The 16,838-nt window shown below is 47.5% G+C and overlaps 1 protein-coding gene across 4 annotated transcripts in view; it reads left to right on the top strand.

The window, feature by feature from the left end:
* The window catches only part of CAMTA1 (calmodulin binding transcription activator 1), a 975,729-nt gene that overhangs the window by 512,464 nt on the left and 446,427 nt on the right, over window positions 1–16,838 (top strand). Inside the window, exon 6 of one of the 4 annotated variants that reach the window (XM_081490423.1) lies at window positions 14,391–14,689. The exons of the other annotated variants lie outside the window; for them this stretch is intronic. Coding sequence (XP_081346549.1) covers window positions 14,391–14,534 — 144 coding nt within the window. The 3' untranslated portion in view covers window positions 14,535–14,689. Of the gene's footprint in view, window positions 1–14,390; window positions 14,690–16,838 lie in introns of those variants that run through there. 4 annotated transcript variants of the gene reach the window in all.

The following is a 16,838-nucleotide window of genomic DNA, read 5'->3' on the forward strand; positions in this document are numbered from 1 at the left end:
GTTATGGTTCTTCCAGCTTCATTCTGTGCCATATACTGCTGCTATCCCCATGATCTACATGCTTCTTGAGTTCCTTGTGCTCACCAATGCCTACCTGTCAAAGGACCTTTGCACACATTATTCTTCCTGCCTGGAACACTCCTTCTTCTCTTCTCCTAATTATGTATTCTCAGGTCTTGGCTTAATGCTACCTCCAGGTCTCACTGATCAGGCCACATCTCCCTGATGTTGGGTCCTTCTTCCTAGAGAATCTGTAGAACTTGTCTAAAGAGGGATGACTTGGTGAGTGGAGCTCATCTTTCCAGTCCCACATGTGGGGGAAAGACATAACTCTAGCAGGTCTCTTGCAAACAGATTACTCCTCAAGTCTCCCCCACAGTGTCCTGATGACTTACCATCCTAAGGCTCCTTATGGCCAGGTGGTCCCAGTGGCCGTGAGTCCCAGAGAGGAGGTGTCTAGCCTGAGTTGGACATAGAGAGTCATGTGAGCACCTGGCAACTCACTTCCAGGTTGCCCCTGCCCCCATCAGCCCAGCTGCTGATGAGAAAATGGATCGTGAGAATCCTGAAGGGCCAATTTCCTGTTCTTTGTTTTCTTTTAATTTGAGAGGAGACAGACAGACAGGTAATTACATCCCTGAGGGGAGAGTGTGGAGCAACTTTCCAGCTGAGTCTGTGATTCACACTGAGTTCATGGTGCATAATGGTGACACGTACTTGGGAAGCTCTGTGATATGTGGGCTGCCCCGGCCCTGGTGTCACCTCTGCAGGAAACTTCTAGCTGGTGGGGTTACTGACTTGTGACTCCAGGATCGTCCATGTTTCTCTCCAAGCAGGCCCTGTCTTAGTGCTACTTCCTGCCCATCTCATGGCAGCCCTTCTACATGGACACCCAAAGGCTTCTTTTTCTTTCTGAGATACAGACCACAAATTCTACAGTTTATGAAGAGCTGAGCTCTTTTATTTGGTGCAAGGGAACTCTCTCATCTAAACATCACAGGAAGGGTAACCAGCACTCAGGTGAACCAACACCCAGATCTGCCTCATCTCTTTTTACTAAACCAGAGATTCACAAGCCTCCTTCTGCAGTGAAAGCAGGGTCCTGAAAGGATCAGGCAGTCCCACAATGACACTTGGCGACTACAGCACCTGGCAGCTCTGGCAGTTGTGCATCCTCAGTTCGCAGCCCCGCGGCTGGCTGAGGTCCCTACCATGCGGGACTGGGACCAGCAGGAGACGCAGGTGCAGGTGACCATGTACATTTCTAAATCTCTTAAAAATTCACAGGCCATGCGTGTCCTCTATTCACAGCAGAAAGGCCAGGAAAGAGCTGCTCCTCTCTCGTGTGTTCTTGCAAGTGCTTTTTCTGACACTTCCACTGCCGCGCTGATGGAGCCACCACTGTGCTGATGGAGCCTCCTGCATCCTGAGCCTTGTACCAGGCTGAGGACCAATGCCACCTGGTCTCTGCCCTCAGGGCACCTGCAGCCTGAGTGATTAGGGGGCGGTGATTCTTGGGAGGGGAGGGGACACCTCCTAGAGAGACCAGTAGGCTAGAGACAGGCTCTCAAGTCTCAAATTATGTTAGGCTCAGAGTGGGAAGGGTCTGTTTTGTTGTTGTTCAGTCACCCAGTCTATTCCAACTCTTTGCTACCGCATGGACTGCAGCACGCTAGGCCTCCTTTTCTCTCACCATCTGTTGGAGTTTGCCCAAGTTCATGTCCATTGAGTCGGTGATGCCATCCAACCATTTCATCCTCTGTCATCCCCTTCTCCTCTTTCCCTCCGTCTTTCCCAACATCAGGGTCTTTTCCAAAGAGTCAGGTCTTTGCATCAGGTGGCCAAAGTATTGGAGCTTCAGTATCAGTCCTTCCAATGAATGTTCAGGGTTGATTGCCTGTAGGATTGACTGATTTGATCTCACTGTCCAAGGGGAAGGGTGTTAAGTGACCTCAAATATTTCTGTCTAACAGTCTACAAGTTAGAGATTTAAGGGGCTCTTGGGACTAAGTGGAAAGAAGATAGTCAGAGTGAAAGACTCATATCAAGAGCAGTGAGACCTCAGGTGAGTTAACTGGACTTCCTGAGCCTCAGCTTACTCCTTTGGTTCTAAGGGCAGAAGTGTGCTCAGGACTTCAGGTTGTGGGTATAGAGTTCAGCCCAGGGTTTTTCAATGAATTGGCCTTCAGTGAATAGAAGCTGGAGCTGCTACTCCTATTCTCATTTCTATAAGTGTCCAGAACGATTGTGATTGTCACTGTGAGACCTACTCCATGAGTATAAGTTCAGTCCATCTGATTCTACCTGGCTGAGATCAGTCTGCCCTGAGAAACAGCAGCTGTGGGGCAGGGAAGATTAGAGAATGAGGGGAAAGTAGGTTATTTTAATCATGAAAAACTTGGGAAGGAGAACAGGCTTGGGGGAGAGGGATGCTCCAGATGAGGACTGGAAGCAGCTGGAGCAAATTGAGCAGTTCCTGAGAGGGCGAGGGCACCCATGTGTCTGCAGAATGCATGCTGATGTGAGAAGGGCTGGACATGACATCAGTCTTCATTTGTTTTAGGACTCCAGCTTAGTCTTATCTCATTGTGATGGTGCAGACATGGGGCATGATAGTTATCTGGGAGCAAAGATCTCTGAGCAGGCCTGGGTTCATGAGATTTCTAAGGTGTGTGTACCAAACTGTTCTTGGGACTGGCTTGGGCAATTCTGACCAAGGTCCTCCACCTTCCTTTATCACTCCTCCTTCGTCATCACCATAGTTAATATTTTTTTATATTGTATTGGTCAGGATAGTTGAGACTTTGCTGTGTAACAAATAAACCCTACAACACCAGTGGCTGAATATGCGTTTACTTCTCATTCACACTCAACCCTGGTAGAGCAGATACCTCTTCAGAGTGGTTCTCCTCTAGCTGGTGACATGGCTCCACCATCTCATAGGCTTTCTTTCACAGCCCTGAGGACAGGGAAGAGAAAAGGAGCTAGGACCAGAAGTGGTATACATCGCTTTTAGCCTCATTTTATTGAGCAGAGCATAGTCATGTGGCCAGTCTAAGTGCAAGGGAGGGTGGGAAATGTAGTCTTTCTTGGCTCAGGGGAAGGAAATGACCTTGATGGACATCTGGCGAGTCTTCACCACATTTGTAGTATCTCGCTTCCTTTTCCCAAGAAGCCCATGGATTTGGTGCCACTATTATTCCTATTTGTATGAGAGAAATATGTAGTACAGACAGGTTACCTGACCTCTGTGGGTAAGTGGTAGAGCCAGGATTCAGGAATAGGAATCATAGCTCTCAGGTCCACACTCAGACAAGCCCACATGAAGACTTTCACACCCAGAGTGCTTTCCAACACGAAAGGGTTGCTTTTTGCCCAAAACCCTCAGAGCACTTTACCTCTAGTTTATTTTACATTATGATTACCTGCCTCCTGCAAAACCTGTATGCAGGTCAAGAAGCAACAGTTAGAACTGGATATGGAACAATGGACTGGTTCCAAATTGGGAAAGGAGTACATCAAGGCTGAATACTGGCACCCTGCTTATTTAACTTATATGCAGAGTACATCATGTGAAATGCCAGGCTGGATGAAGCACAAGTTGGAATCAAGATTGCCAAGAGAAATATCAATAATCTCAGATATGCAGATGACACCACCCATATGGCAGAAAGCAAAGAGGAACTAAAGAGCCCCTTGATGAAGGTGAAAGAGGAGAGTGAAAAAACTGGCTTAAAATTCAACATTCAAAAAACTAAGATCATGGCATCTGGTCCTATCACTCATGGCAAATATATGGGGAAACAATGGAAACAGTGACAGATTTTATTTTCTTGGGCTCCAAAATCACTGCAGATGGTGAGTGCAGCCATGAAATTAAAAGACATTTGCTCCTTGGAAGAAAAGCTATGACAAACCTAGACAGAGTATTAAAAAGCAGAGACATTACTTTACCGATGAAGGTCCGTCTAGTCAAAGCTGTGGTTTTTCCAGTAGTTGTGTATGGATGTGAGAATTGTACCATCAAGAAGACTGAGCACCAAAGAATTGTTGCTTTTGAATTGTGGTGTTGGAGAAGACTCTTGAGAGTCCCTTGAACTGTAAGGAGATCAAACCAGTCAATCCTAAAGGAAATCAATGCTGAATATTCATTAGAAGAACTGTTGCTGAAACTGAAGCTCCAGTACTTTGGCCACTTGATATGAAGAACTGACTCATTGGAAAAGACCCTGATGCTGGGAAAGATTGAAGGCAAGAGGAGAAGGGGATGACAGAGAATGAGATAGTTGGATGGCATCACCAACTCAATGAAAATGGGTTTGAGAAAGCTCCGGGAGATGGTGAAGGACAGGGAAACCTGGCGTGCTATAGTCCATGGGGTTGCAAAGAGTTGGATATGACTGAGCAACTGAACAACAATGATTATTCAATCTATCTTCTCTATTTGACTTTAAGATTCAGAATCAGTGTTGGATATGCATCTCTGCAATGTCCTTAGCGAACACTAGCTGAATGGAGTGCCTATGGTGTGGGTCATTAAGTCAATAGGGAGTTTGGGGTTGTGAGCATGGAAGGGTGGGGCAGGACAAGAAACAAGAAGACTTCAGGTGAAGACCCAGAGGAAGGGCAGTGTGCCAGATGCAGGAAAGCCAAGGGCAAAGTAAGGATTGGGAAAAGGGAGGTGGTTCATTGTGTTGCATGCAGCAGAATCAGGGAGGGGAGGAATATTGGGGGAGAACAGTAACCAAGAAGTTATTGGTTCCCTTGGAAAACACAGCACATGATGGACAGAAGCCGGAGTGCCAGGGGTTGGGTGGAGAGGGGTGGGAGATGGAGCCAGTTGGTACAGACTCCTCTTGTCAGACATCTGGTATTAACAGAAAAGATGGAGATGTATCAAAAGAATCAAAGTCAAGGTGAGGTCTTCTGTGTGTGTCTGTGTGAAGAAACATGAGTAGAGGGGGCATAAGTGAAGATTTAAGGGGAAGGGCTGGTTTTGAGAGCCAGTCCTAGAGGACGCAGGGAAGCAAGAGGTTAAGATCATAGGTGGGGACTTCCCTGGTGGTCCAGTGGTTAAGGATCTGCCTTGCAATGTAGGGGGCGTGGGTTCCATCCCTGTTCAGGGAGATATGATCCCACATGGCTCAGAGCAACTAAGCCTGCGTGCTACAATTAGAGACTCCACACGCCAAAACAAAAGATCCCACAAGGGGTTTTGAAGATCCCAATGCTGCCAAATACATAAACAAATATTTTTCAGAAAGGTCAGAGGTAAAGGGTTGACCTAGGAGAGGAACGGACAACCTTTTCTCTGAGATAGGTGAAAGAGAGGACTATGGACTCAGATCCCTCATCCATGAAAGGAGGGTACTTCTCCCTGTACCCCTCAAGGTTACCATGGGTGAAAAGGAAAGTGTTAGTCTCTCAGTCCTGTCCAACTCTTTGAGACCCCGTGGACCAGGCTCCTCTGTCCATGGGATTCTCCAGGCAAGAATACTGGAGTGGATTGCCATTCTGTTCTCCAGGGGATCTTCCTAACCCAGGGATTGAGCCTGGATCTCCTGCATTGCAGGTGGATTCTTTACTGTTTGAGCCACCAGGGTGTCTGGGGTTAAATAGTATCTTCCCTGCCCCCCAGTAGGGAAGCTCAGAATGTGACCTTATTTGGGAACAGGGCTTTTGCAGATGTAACTAATCAAGTCAAGATGAATTCGTACTAGCTTAGGGAGACTCTCATCCAGTGACTGGTGTCCTTATAAGAAGAGGGAGGTTTGGACACCGACACTGGGAGGGAAACCACATGAAGACAGACACAGAGATGGGCCCTGCCAGCACCCTGGCCTTGGACGTCTGGCCTCCTGAGCTGTGGGTGGATACATTTCTTTTGCTCTAAGTCCCCACCTCACCTCAGTTTGCAGTCATTTGTACAGCGCCCCCAGGGAGTTAATATAGTGACAAACACATGAGATGCCTGTGAAAGTAGCAGGAAATGTACACTTGCCATGAAATGTGTGGCGTTTTCGTCAAAGTCAACACAAAAAGGAAAGTCAGGCAGCGCTGCACCGAGGCAAGTTGTGGATGGGAGGGAAATCAGAGTTCCCACCTTCAAAAATGCTTTCCCTCGACTTGGAGGTTTCCTCCTGCATTAAGTGCAGACTCTCTGGATTTAGGTGATTTAATAAAACATTTTTTCCCCCTTCTTGATTGCTTGCAGCTTCTGTAGACACAGTTCATCTGCTTCACTTTTAGATTTTGAAGGTGCTTTGGGGTGGGGCTCCTATTACTGCACTTCCCCTGCCTTTCTTCTGGGAGGGTAACTGGGGTGTGTGGCTTTCGTGAGAAACAACCCTGGCCTCTGTCAGTCCATTCTGTATTTCCAAATGGAAGTGTTGAAACTTGCTTCATCAAGGCACTGACTGCCTAAATCTTCTAGCTTGTATTAAGAAAGATTTTAACTGTTTGCTCCACATTCAAACTGCTGCTGCCTTCAACTTATATTTTCTTGAGTCAATGAAAATCCTTCTCATCCATTTTCTGTCATCCTCGTCGTCATCATCACCGTCTTTCTTTCCGCTGTTCCATCAGTTTGGGGGGGACAGTGGCTCTCACTTGTCCTTCCCAATTGAAGAGAGCAGAGGAATCAAAGTCCCAATCACTGGGAAACCCTCAATATTTTCTCAGTTTGTGCCTTTGCCTGCATGTTCCCTGAGGTGCCTTTGGACTTGACTGTTCCGGAATTTCCCCTGATTTGGAGGTGAGGCAAGGGCCTCAAGCTGAAATGACTCTCCCAAGGTGGCTCTGCTCTCAAAGGCAGGATGGGAGCCCACTCCTGACTCTCGGGTGCTGAGTGCACGATACGGGCTCTCATGTTCTCTTGAGTCTGCCAGAACTATGGACCTGTGCTGGGCCACGGAAGATGCTGGAAGCTGTATGCAATGCCAGGTCTAGTTTCCTCATGGTGCACCCGCTGAAAGCTCCAGATGGGCCTTTGCTCCAGGAACAGACACAGTGCCCCATGGCTGGGAGAGGTGGAGACTCGAACCGGTAGAGAGATACAGGGTAAGCTGCTCTTTGGCAGAACCACCCTCGTGCTGCAATGGGGACTCTCGGGAGACCTGTGTCCGACGGAGTGCCGCTATGGTAGAGAGGACGTGGGCTGTGGCGCCAGCCTGAGCCAGCTTTGCCACGGAGTAGTTATGCAGCCACAGTGGGCCTCTCTGAACCTCAGTGTCCTCATCTAAAATAGAATTAATACTGTGTAACTCCTAGGAGTTGTTGAAGGAAGGTGTCTGTTAGATGCCTCCTCCTAGTAGGCTGAGGGTTCCTTTAAATTCACCCTCCTACCACCCCTAGTGAATGGTCTACTTGTCTTGTAGCTCAAGTTATTTCCTGGTGATGAATTAGCGGCTGTTGGCAGGATGCTCCCTGGGGTTATTTCAGCTGCCTGAACAGCTCCAGCCTGCTTTGGGCTTTATGCTTCATTCTTCTGTGCTGGCAGAAGTGGAAGAACAGAGAACTTATCACAGGAACAGTGACCAGGGTGGACAGGGAAGCCAGCCTGGACCTGCTCCAATGGCGGGTAATGCTAATGCATCAGACGTTTTTGGTCGTCACCCAAATTTGGCTTCTTAGTTGGAATTCTAGAGGCGCATTTCCAACAACTGTCTGGAAACAGAAAGTGGTGCAGGGAAGAAAACCAGATGCCAGCTTCCCCCGCTGTTTGGACTGGGCTCTGTAAATGGAAACATCTGAGAACACCATCCAAGGGCACGCACGCCCATCTCAAAGCTGGTGGGTGCATCGCAGGGAGGATGGATAGCCCGCACACACTCTGACGTTTATATTGAATATTTTAGTTTGCAGAAATTTGAAATTAAATCTACTTTCCACCAACACTATGAAAAATCCATTTATAGAAACCAAATCAAATTGGAGATCTAAGGACTGGTGGCCAGAAATGAAATATTTTAAAAATAAAATATATGGAGATTAAATTGCTGAAGCTGTGGCTTGTTCGGAGGCTTCCTGGGATGTGAGCTAGAGGCAAAGTTTATTGGACAGAGCCTTCTCTGGGGACCAATTCTGAATGACTCACATACTGGTGGTTTGAAAAGGAGGGGGAAAAAAGTTATTTGAAAGAACTTACTTAGCAGACAGGGCCAATATTCTGCGTTTTCTGGAAGCCACCTTGGGTTTGAACTCTGGTGAATGTGCATCTCTTTCGATCTTTCTGGGAAGCTTGAATACACTGGAGAGGCTGGGGTGCTGTTAAAATGCCCAACCTCTGCTATCCCAGCCTGGCAACCCACTCTGAGGACTTCATTGTCTTCTGAAAGATGATACCTCATGGTACTGCTTCTTTCTTGGGTCAGCCTGGATGCCAGGTCTCCCAGTCCCTGTACTCAGGGCCAAGAAGCTCATATTCCCTGATGGATCCCAACTGATCCTTGATTGAAATCCTTCTGAGTTAAACCCCTTCTAGCCCTTACAAATCACTGAGGGCTACTGTTCCTTCCCCATCCTGCTAGGGGCCCCTGCAGCCTGGTGTGCATTTGCCGGCTCAGGAAACTCAGTCAGTCTGCCCAAATGAGTTGGCATGATTGCCATCCTGCCTACAGCTCCCTTCCAGAGGACTCCCAGCTCAAAGCCAAGTGATTTCTGCAGCTCTGCTTCTCTCTGAGAGCTGCACAGGAGTTCCTGCAGAGCACTGGCCTACCCTAGCCCCATCCTCCATCCCCACACAGACATCCATCCCCACTGGAAAGCCAGTCTTTGACCTGTTCTCCTGGGAATCCTGGGGAAGAACCACCCTAAGAAGAACCAAACACTTGGCCGTGGGGTCCAACTAGGTTGCTGGGCATTCTAAAGCCCACCTGATTTTCACGGTAATTTTTCTGCTGTACCTCACATATTGGCTGCTTTCCAGTAGACCTGGAAAGGCCTGGGCTGGAGAAGCTGGGGGTGGGGTGAGAGGCTGGTAAAGGATGGAGAACACAGGCGCAGCTTGTCCCAGTGACCAGAGGCCGACAGTTCCAGAAGCTGCCGCTGAGACCCGCTGCAACCTGGATGACGTGTGCTGGCCAGCAGCCGGCCTGAGAGAACCATCCCCGCCTGCACCTGGAGGCCATTCCTGGACAAGTGTTTCTTTGGCTCTCAGTGTGAGCAGAGCCCATTTGGTCATTCGTCAGGCGAGACGGAAAAGTCACGACGAGTCGATTTATAGAGCAGAGAGAATGCTGTGGCTGAAGGCCCAGGTTGTTCTGTGATCCATGCACGTCTTCCTGTTTGGGTTTGTTTGTCATTTGCTTTCTCACCATCCACCAGGAAATTTATCTGTCACTACAGCTTTCATAATGTGGTGGTCTGCTTTCATCTGTTATAACAAAATGTTCAATGCTGTTGAAGTGGGGTTGGAGGTGGCGGTTGGAAATGGATCACATGCCACTTAGGACTCTGGATGGAGCACTTCAGACATGGGTTACCCCAGCTTATTGCCTCAAGGTATTGGGGCTTCCCGTGGGGATGAGGACAGGAGTAGGATCAGGTCTTCTGTCCAACATCAGCTGTTGCTGTCCAAGGTCTTGAGCTCTGTTGTGCCTCCCACCCTTCTTTCTTTTTAAAACTTTATTCTTTAATTGGAGGAAAATTGCTTTACAAAGTTGTATTGGTTTCTGCCATACATATCCCCTCCCTCTTGAGCCTCCTTGTCCCCCTAGGTCATCACAGAGTGCACACGGGGCTCCCTGTATTATACAGCAACTTCTTGCCAGCTATCTGTTTTACACACTGTATTGTATATATGTCCATGCTACTTTCTCAATTCGTTCCACTTTCTTCCCCTACTGTGTCCACCAGTCCATTCTCTCTATCTGTGTCTCCATTCCTTCCCTGCAAACAGGTTCATCTTTCTCCAAAAACTGAGAAGCACCCTTGGGGCCTCTTTAGAGGTAGTTCCAGGAGATTTTGATAGTATTGAGTATTTGGCAGTTGTAATCCTTTTTTTCTGCTCCATGCCAGTAGGCTCATGCTTCCCACATGTTAAAGCCTGCAAAGATACCATCAGCAGGCATTTCCCAGGGGAAACAGTTGAGCCCCAAGACCAGAGTGTTCCAGGCTTCTTCGTTTCTGTACAGAGGGTACCAGTTTTAATCCTGGCTGCTTGTCAGAGGAGGTGCCTAGCATATCACTGCTGAACAAGCTCTCCCTAGAAGTGCAAATGACTGGGGTGCTCAGGAGTGGGCAGGGGAGGCAGATGGAGGTGAGCTCAGGTGGTGGGGTCTTCTTTGTATGTGTGTGGATGGGGCTATGTTCTTCAACCTTGTTTCACCCCTGGGGGGTTTATACCATTGACCACCTGCTGAGTGTAGGCATTTGGGGCTACAATGAGTTTCTCCTGGGAGTAGCAAGAAGGGAAACTCAATAGATCTCATAAATCATTGTGAAACTGAAGAGATGTGCAGTCACCTTAAAGGACAGTGGTCTCAGGCCCTCAGAACTGGACTACACCTGATGGTAGGTGTCCATGGGACAAGAGAGCTTGACAGAGCAACATTCTTGGCCAGCAACCAGCTCATACATAGTCCATGGTGAGACCAGCCCCAGAGAGAAAGGGCTGCCTTGACCTTGTCTGCCCAGAGCCCATCTGTTCTCCTTTGCTCTCCCTAAGAGAATGCTCTAAATCATACAACTTTCTGGTCCCTGGAGTAGTGATTTCTTGTCAGACGTTAATAAGCAGGTATTTCATTTTATCCCTGTGCCTTGTGAACCTGGTTAAAGGGAAGACGGCTTCTCTCCAACTCTGCCATCACACCAGCAAGTGAGGACCTGGGTAAAGTCCCTGGGCAACGACTCTAAGAGTCCTTTCCCTAATGGCCTCTGAGGCCAAGGCTCTTGGTCACAGGTTCGCCCCGTAACTTCTCTCCACGCTTGACCTGGTCTCCGAGGTCATTCTGGTGTCGACCTTCCTCCGCTCACACCCCGCCTCCTCCTGGCTGCCTGGCCAATCATCGTGTGTGGGTGTGGCATGGACCAATCATCGTGTGTGGGCGGGGCATAACCTGGACTCACAGTCAGCCTTCAGGTGTCAAGGCACCAGCTTCAGTATTTACCCATCCTGTGACCACTCCTTTTTGCGTTGTTTTTCTGTCTGTAAATCGGGGATCGTAGTGGCACCTACCTCCCTGGGGGTTGGAGGTTTACACATGTAGGGCAGCACGTGCCCAGGACTTGCACGTGGCTGATGCCAGTGGCTCAGTGTCACCAGACGACCCGCGCATTTCCATGTAAAATCTTTCTGTCAGCAGCCCAGGACTGAAAACTAAACCCCTCTACACGTTTTCATGAGCTGACTTTTTTCCTTTAAACCCAACTGTAAGTCCTTCAGGGGAAGGTTTGCTCCATGTTTCTTTCCAATCTGCACCATGGTGCCTGGCAGAGTTCTGATCCACACTGGCTGATTGAATGGCTAGTGGTACTGTGAATCAGGGGTGTAGATTAAGAATTCTTTTCCAAATTACTTCCAGGTGTTTGTCATTTAAACATCGCACAGTCACACAGGAAAAGGCCCACTGTGTGATCACTGTGTGATATTTATTCATCTATTCAACAAATATTTATTGAATGCTTGCCATGGCACAGTGCTAGTTCCTGGAGATTCAGAAGTGAAACAGATAGTATCCATGCCCTTGTATAGCTTACTGGCAGCAGGAGAGACTGATAAGGGACAGAAACAATCCAGGAAGTGGCCAGTGCCTCAAAGAAGGCAGCATATATTAGTTACCTATGTGTGTGTGTGCTCAGTCATGTCCCAACTCTTTGCAACCATATGGACTGTAGCCCGCCAGGCTCCTCTACCTATGGAATTTTTCAGGCAAGAATATTGGAGTGGGTTTCTGTTTTCTACTCCAGGGGATCTTCCCGACCCAGGGATTGAACCTGTGTCTCTTGCATCTCCTGCATTGGTAGGTAGATTCTTTACCATTGTGCCACCTGGGAAGCCCCATTACTTATCTACCTCTGTGTGACAAATTACTCCAAAACTCAGTGACTTACAACAGCCACATTTACTGCCTAACCATTTATGTGGGCTGGGAATCCAAGCACGGTTTAGCTGAGTCCTTCAGCTCAGGGTCCCTCCCAAGGCTGCAGTCCAGGTGACAGCCAGGGCTGTGGTCATCTCAACTGGGCCCAGCTCTCCTGAGCTCACTCATGTGGTTATAGGGAGGATTCAGTTTCTCACAAGCTGTTGGACTGAGGGCTTCAGTTCTTCACTAGTTGTTTTCTGAATGCCACCTCAGTTTTCTGCCATATGGACCTCTGTAGCTCACACTCAAAACACAGCAACCTGCTTCATCAGAGCAAGTGAGAAGAGTCACAGGGAGTGAGTCTTATAGGACCCTTGACTCAGAGTCTTTTGTACTAGTCTTCTGAATGAGGTAGGTACTATAGAAACTCCACTTTACTGATGGAAAATGAGCCAGAGAATGATTAAGTATTTTGCCCAAGGTTATGTAGCTAGTGGGGCTTCCCTGGTAACTCAGATGGTAAAGAATCTGCTTGCAATGCAGGAGACCTGGGTTTGATCCTTGGGTTGGGAAGATCCCTTGGAGAAGGGAATGGCTACCTACTCCAGTATTCTTGCCTGGAGAATTCCATGGACAAAAAAGCCTGGTAGGCTACAGTCCATGGGGTCACAAAGAGTCAGACACAACTGAACAACTAACACTTTCACTTCATGTAGCTTGTGAGTGGCAAGTCAAGTGTTTGGCCTCATGCTGTTTGACTTCAGCGCCCATGCCTCTGTCTATCTCATTATACTATTGCTCCACTTTTCAGTATTCCAAATAAGAGAAGATGGTGGCTCAGTTACTTTAGCAGCAGTGGAGGTGATGAAAAGTGAGCTGACAGGGGATACATTTTGAAGATATTGTTGGTAGAAGTTGTGGATAACTCGAATGTGTGATAAAGGGGAAAAAAAATCCATGACAATGATTCCCAGGTTGCAGACTAAGCAACTGGATAAAGGGTGGTGCCATTAATGGACATAGAGAATCATAAGAGAGGAGAGGGCTTGGGGTAGAAAATTAGGAGATATGTTTCAGCCATATTAAATGCAACATCTGAGTGTGGATGTTGAATAAGCTATTGATGGTATGATCTGGATTTCAGGGGAGCAGTCAGACCAGAGATACAGACTTTTGTAAGCATCAGCCATGGATGACCACTCAGAGAAGGAGTACAAAGGAAAGAAAATGTCCAAAGACTGAAACCCTATGACATCTAAAACATTTGGTAGTCTGGAAGCAATGGGGAGAGCCAGCACAGGAAAAGGGGACAAAGAGACCCATGAGAGAGGAGAACCAGGAAAGTATGATGACCTGGATGCAAAGTGAAGAGGAACTTTGAAGAGGAAGTGGTTAGCTGTGCCAGATGCCTGATGGGATTATGGTTTGGACCAGGAAGGAGGACCAATGGGAAAAGAAACTGCAAAACTATATTCAGAAAGATCCTAATTTTGTTAAATCAATTTCTCCCTCCCAAAAAAGCTTTTTTTGATTATGATTATTAAGTCTGTCCTGGCGTGCTGCAATTCATGGGGTCGCAAAGAGTCGGACATGACTGAGCGACTGAACTGAACTGAATTAAGTCTGTAGACCAGTTTCAATCTATGAACATGGTATACTCTAGATATTATGGAACTTATGTTGTAGGGAGTCTGGATTGTGTTGTTTTCTGTAAAGCATATTGATTTTTGTTCTGACAGATGACTTGGTTCTACTCTTTTGTTAGGATTGGTCTGTTTTGGTTTTGCACCTAGTTGAAGGTTCTGCCATTTATGCAAGTGGTGGTCCTTTCTCTTAAGCCTGGGCTTTCTGGAGTCTTCAGTGAATGTTGCAGGTACCCAGTGACAGTTCTCACATCTGGCTGGTTCATAATTCAAGGTCTCCACAGCCCTGGATGACCTCCAGTACCACTGTTTAGCTTATATTAGAGTGGGTTGACATTTCCTTCTCCAGGAGATCATCCCTACCCAGGGATTGAACCCAGGTCTCCTGCATTGTAAGCAGACACTTTACCGTCTGAACCACCAGGGAAGTCCTTTAAATGCTATAGTATCTATTAATAGAATCTTGCCCTGCTTATGGGCAGCTCTACCCTCAACTCGGTACCCTTCCCACCCAGGAACCTCCAAGCAGACTTCCTTCTGTACAGTTCCCTTCTCTCCAGGGCTCAGACCTACAAATTCTGTCTGCTTCAGCAGTCCCAAACTCTGATTTTCACCTTTTCTGATTAGGTTGGCTGCCGTGCTGAGCTAGGACCCTACTTCCCTGTATAATGGTCCAGAAATCCGGCTGATGTAGGGCTCACCTTGTGTGTTTTGTTTCTTGTAGGATCACAGTCCTGAACTGCCTGTCATCCAGTGCCTGCAAAGAGTAGCCTCAGATATTTTCATCGAGTTTTATGTTTGTTTCCAGCGGGAGGGCAGGTCCAGCATCAGTCACTTCGTGGCTGGAAGCCAAGTCACTTTGATTTAATGTTTACCATTTCCTCCCATCCCCTGCACCAGATCATCACCCTTATCAGGGACAGTTCTATATGTGTCTGTAGTGTGATGCAGAGCAGTCCTTTTCATTGAAATAAAATCGACTTAGACATTTTGGGATCCAAAATAAACAAATGCCATTGTAAAGACGTTGTGGTTGCGCTTTTAGGCTGGTGTCTGTAGGTAACTTACAGGGGAGGGTTCTCAAGGAAGACTCAATGGGATGTGGTTGGACAGAGAGCTCCAGGGCTGAGGAATGGGTGGGCTTCCTTCGGGGGAGGTCCACCGCAAGAGTCAGGGAAACATGGCAGGGGTCTTGAGCACAGCTGTGGGGGCTAAATTCCTTCCTGGCCTTCCCCAGGGATGCATGGTCCCCTCACTCCAGGATGCTCACGTGCAACGCAGCTCCCCTGTTCCTTGTAGCAAAGATGCTTTCTGCTCTAGAAAGGGCCACAGACAGGTTCTGCCCAGGGCTCCTGGGGTTGCCAGGAATGGATTTTTTCAGCCTGAGAGGACAGTTTTCTCTGCCTGTTAATTGAAATGAGACTGGTAACTCTCTCTGAGAAAGTGCATGCCACCCTCTCTCCTGGGAGTCTGTTCACACAGGTACCTTTTTTCATCTACAGGCTCAGAATTCCTCTCACTTGCTACAGAGGAAATTCTAGAGCATTGTTCCCAAATGGCCCTGGAGTACCAAAAGTCTGTTACATATTTTATCACTTCTGAGGAATCTTTTATAGATGTATCAATACATTCTATATGTTCGTGCTAAGTTGCTTCAGTCGTGTTCAACTCTTTGTGACCCTATGGACTGTAGCCCACCAGGCTCCTCTGTCCATGGGATTCTCCAGTCACGAATACTGGAGTGGGTTGCCATTTCCTCCTCTAGGGGATCTTCCTGACCCAGGGGTTGAACTTGCATCTCTTATGTCTCCTGCACCTGCTGGTATGTTCTTTACCACTAGTACCACCTAATAGGTAATAAGTTGTTTATCTGGCAAACTTTTATTAAGCACCTGTGATATGCCAGGCATTGTGCTAGGTTCTGGAGCCTGCAAATCCTTGACTGAGGGCCTCAGAAATGTACTCAGGGACCATCTCAGAGAGATGGGTGAATCTGGACTCATGTGCTGAGATGGGAACACCATAGCATTCAAAACGGGCACTCCTGAGCAGTTAGCATTCCCGTCTCCTCCATGGCCAACCAGGTTCAGGGTGTCTGGATGCACAGCTGGCTCCTTCTTTCTCCAGCAGTGTCCTAAGGAGGTCACTTGCTTTAAGGAAGGGGCTACTGTAATAGATCAAGCCAGTCAGTCTTAAGGGAGATCAACCCTGATATTTACTGGAAGGACTGATGCTGAAGCTGAAGCTCCAGTATTTTAGTCATCTGATGCAAACAGATGACTCATTGGAAAAGTCCCTGATGCTGGGGAAGATTGAGGGCAGAAGGAGAAGAGGATGTGAGAGAATGAGACGGCTGGATGGCATCACCAATGCAATGAACATGATCTTGGGCAAACTCCGGGAGATGGTGAGGGACAGGGACACCTGGCATGTTGCAGTCCATGGGGTCAGAAAGAGTCGGACACAACTGGGCAACTGAACAACAGCAATACTATAGTAGAGTCAGATGTCTCAGGTTTGCATCTTGCCTCTCTCTACCGACTTGCTGTGTGACCTTAAGAGGTACCATCCCCTCTCTGGGCTGGGTTCACCATCTTCAAAATATCTGAAAATTCTGTTTCACAATATGAACTGGGGTTTCTCTGCTGGCTCAGTGGTAAAGAATCTGTCTGCCAAAGCAGGAATCATGGGTTCAATCCCTGGTCTGGGAAGATCCCACATGCCTTGGAGCAACTAAACCTGTGCACCATAGCTACTGAACCTGTGCTCTAGAGCCTGGGAACCACAGCTGCTGAAGCCCGGGTGCCCTAAAGCCTGTGCTCTGACACAAGAGAAGCCACTGCAATGAGATGCCCACTCACCACAACTAAAGAGTAGCCCCTGATCACTACAACTGAAGAAAAGCCCTTGCAGCAACAAAGACCCAGTACAGCCATAAATAAATAAATAGAATTATTTTTTAAAAATTAAAAAATAAAATGAGCTAGAGGAATAAAGACTCAGATTGGATCTTTACCAAGCTCACTATGTGTTTATGGATTGGTCATTAAGAAGACCAATAGCAAAACTATTCTTCATAGCAAAAAGTGTATGAAACCATGACTTGATTTCTTTATATTAAAGGCACTTTTTACATCCACATATTATTAAAATCATCTCAATGTCTGAGCAA

This window comes from Giraffa tippelskirchi, chromosome 5, assembly GCF_054371585.1.
Source record: "Giraffa tippelskirchi isolate mGirTip1 chromosome 5, T2T-mGirTip1v1.2.pri, whole genome shotgun sequence".
Lineage (NCBI taxonomy): Eukaryota > Metazoa > Chordata > Mammalia > Artiodactyla > Giraffidae > Giraffa > Giraffa tippelskirchi.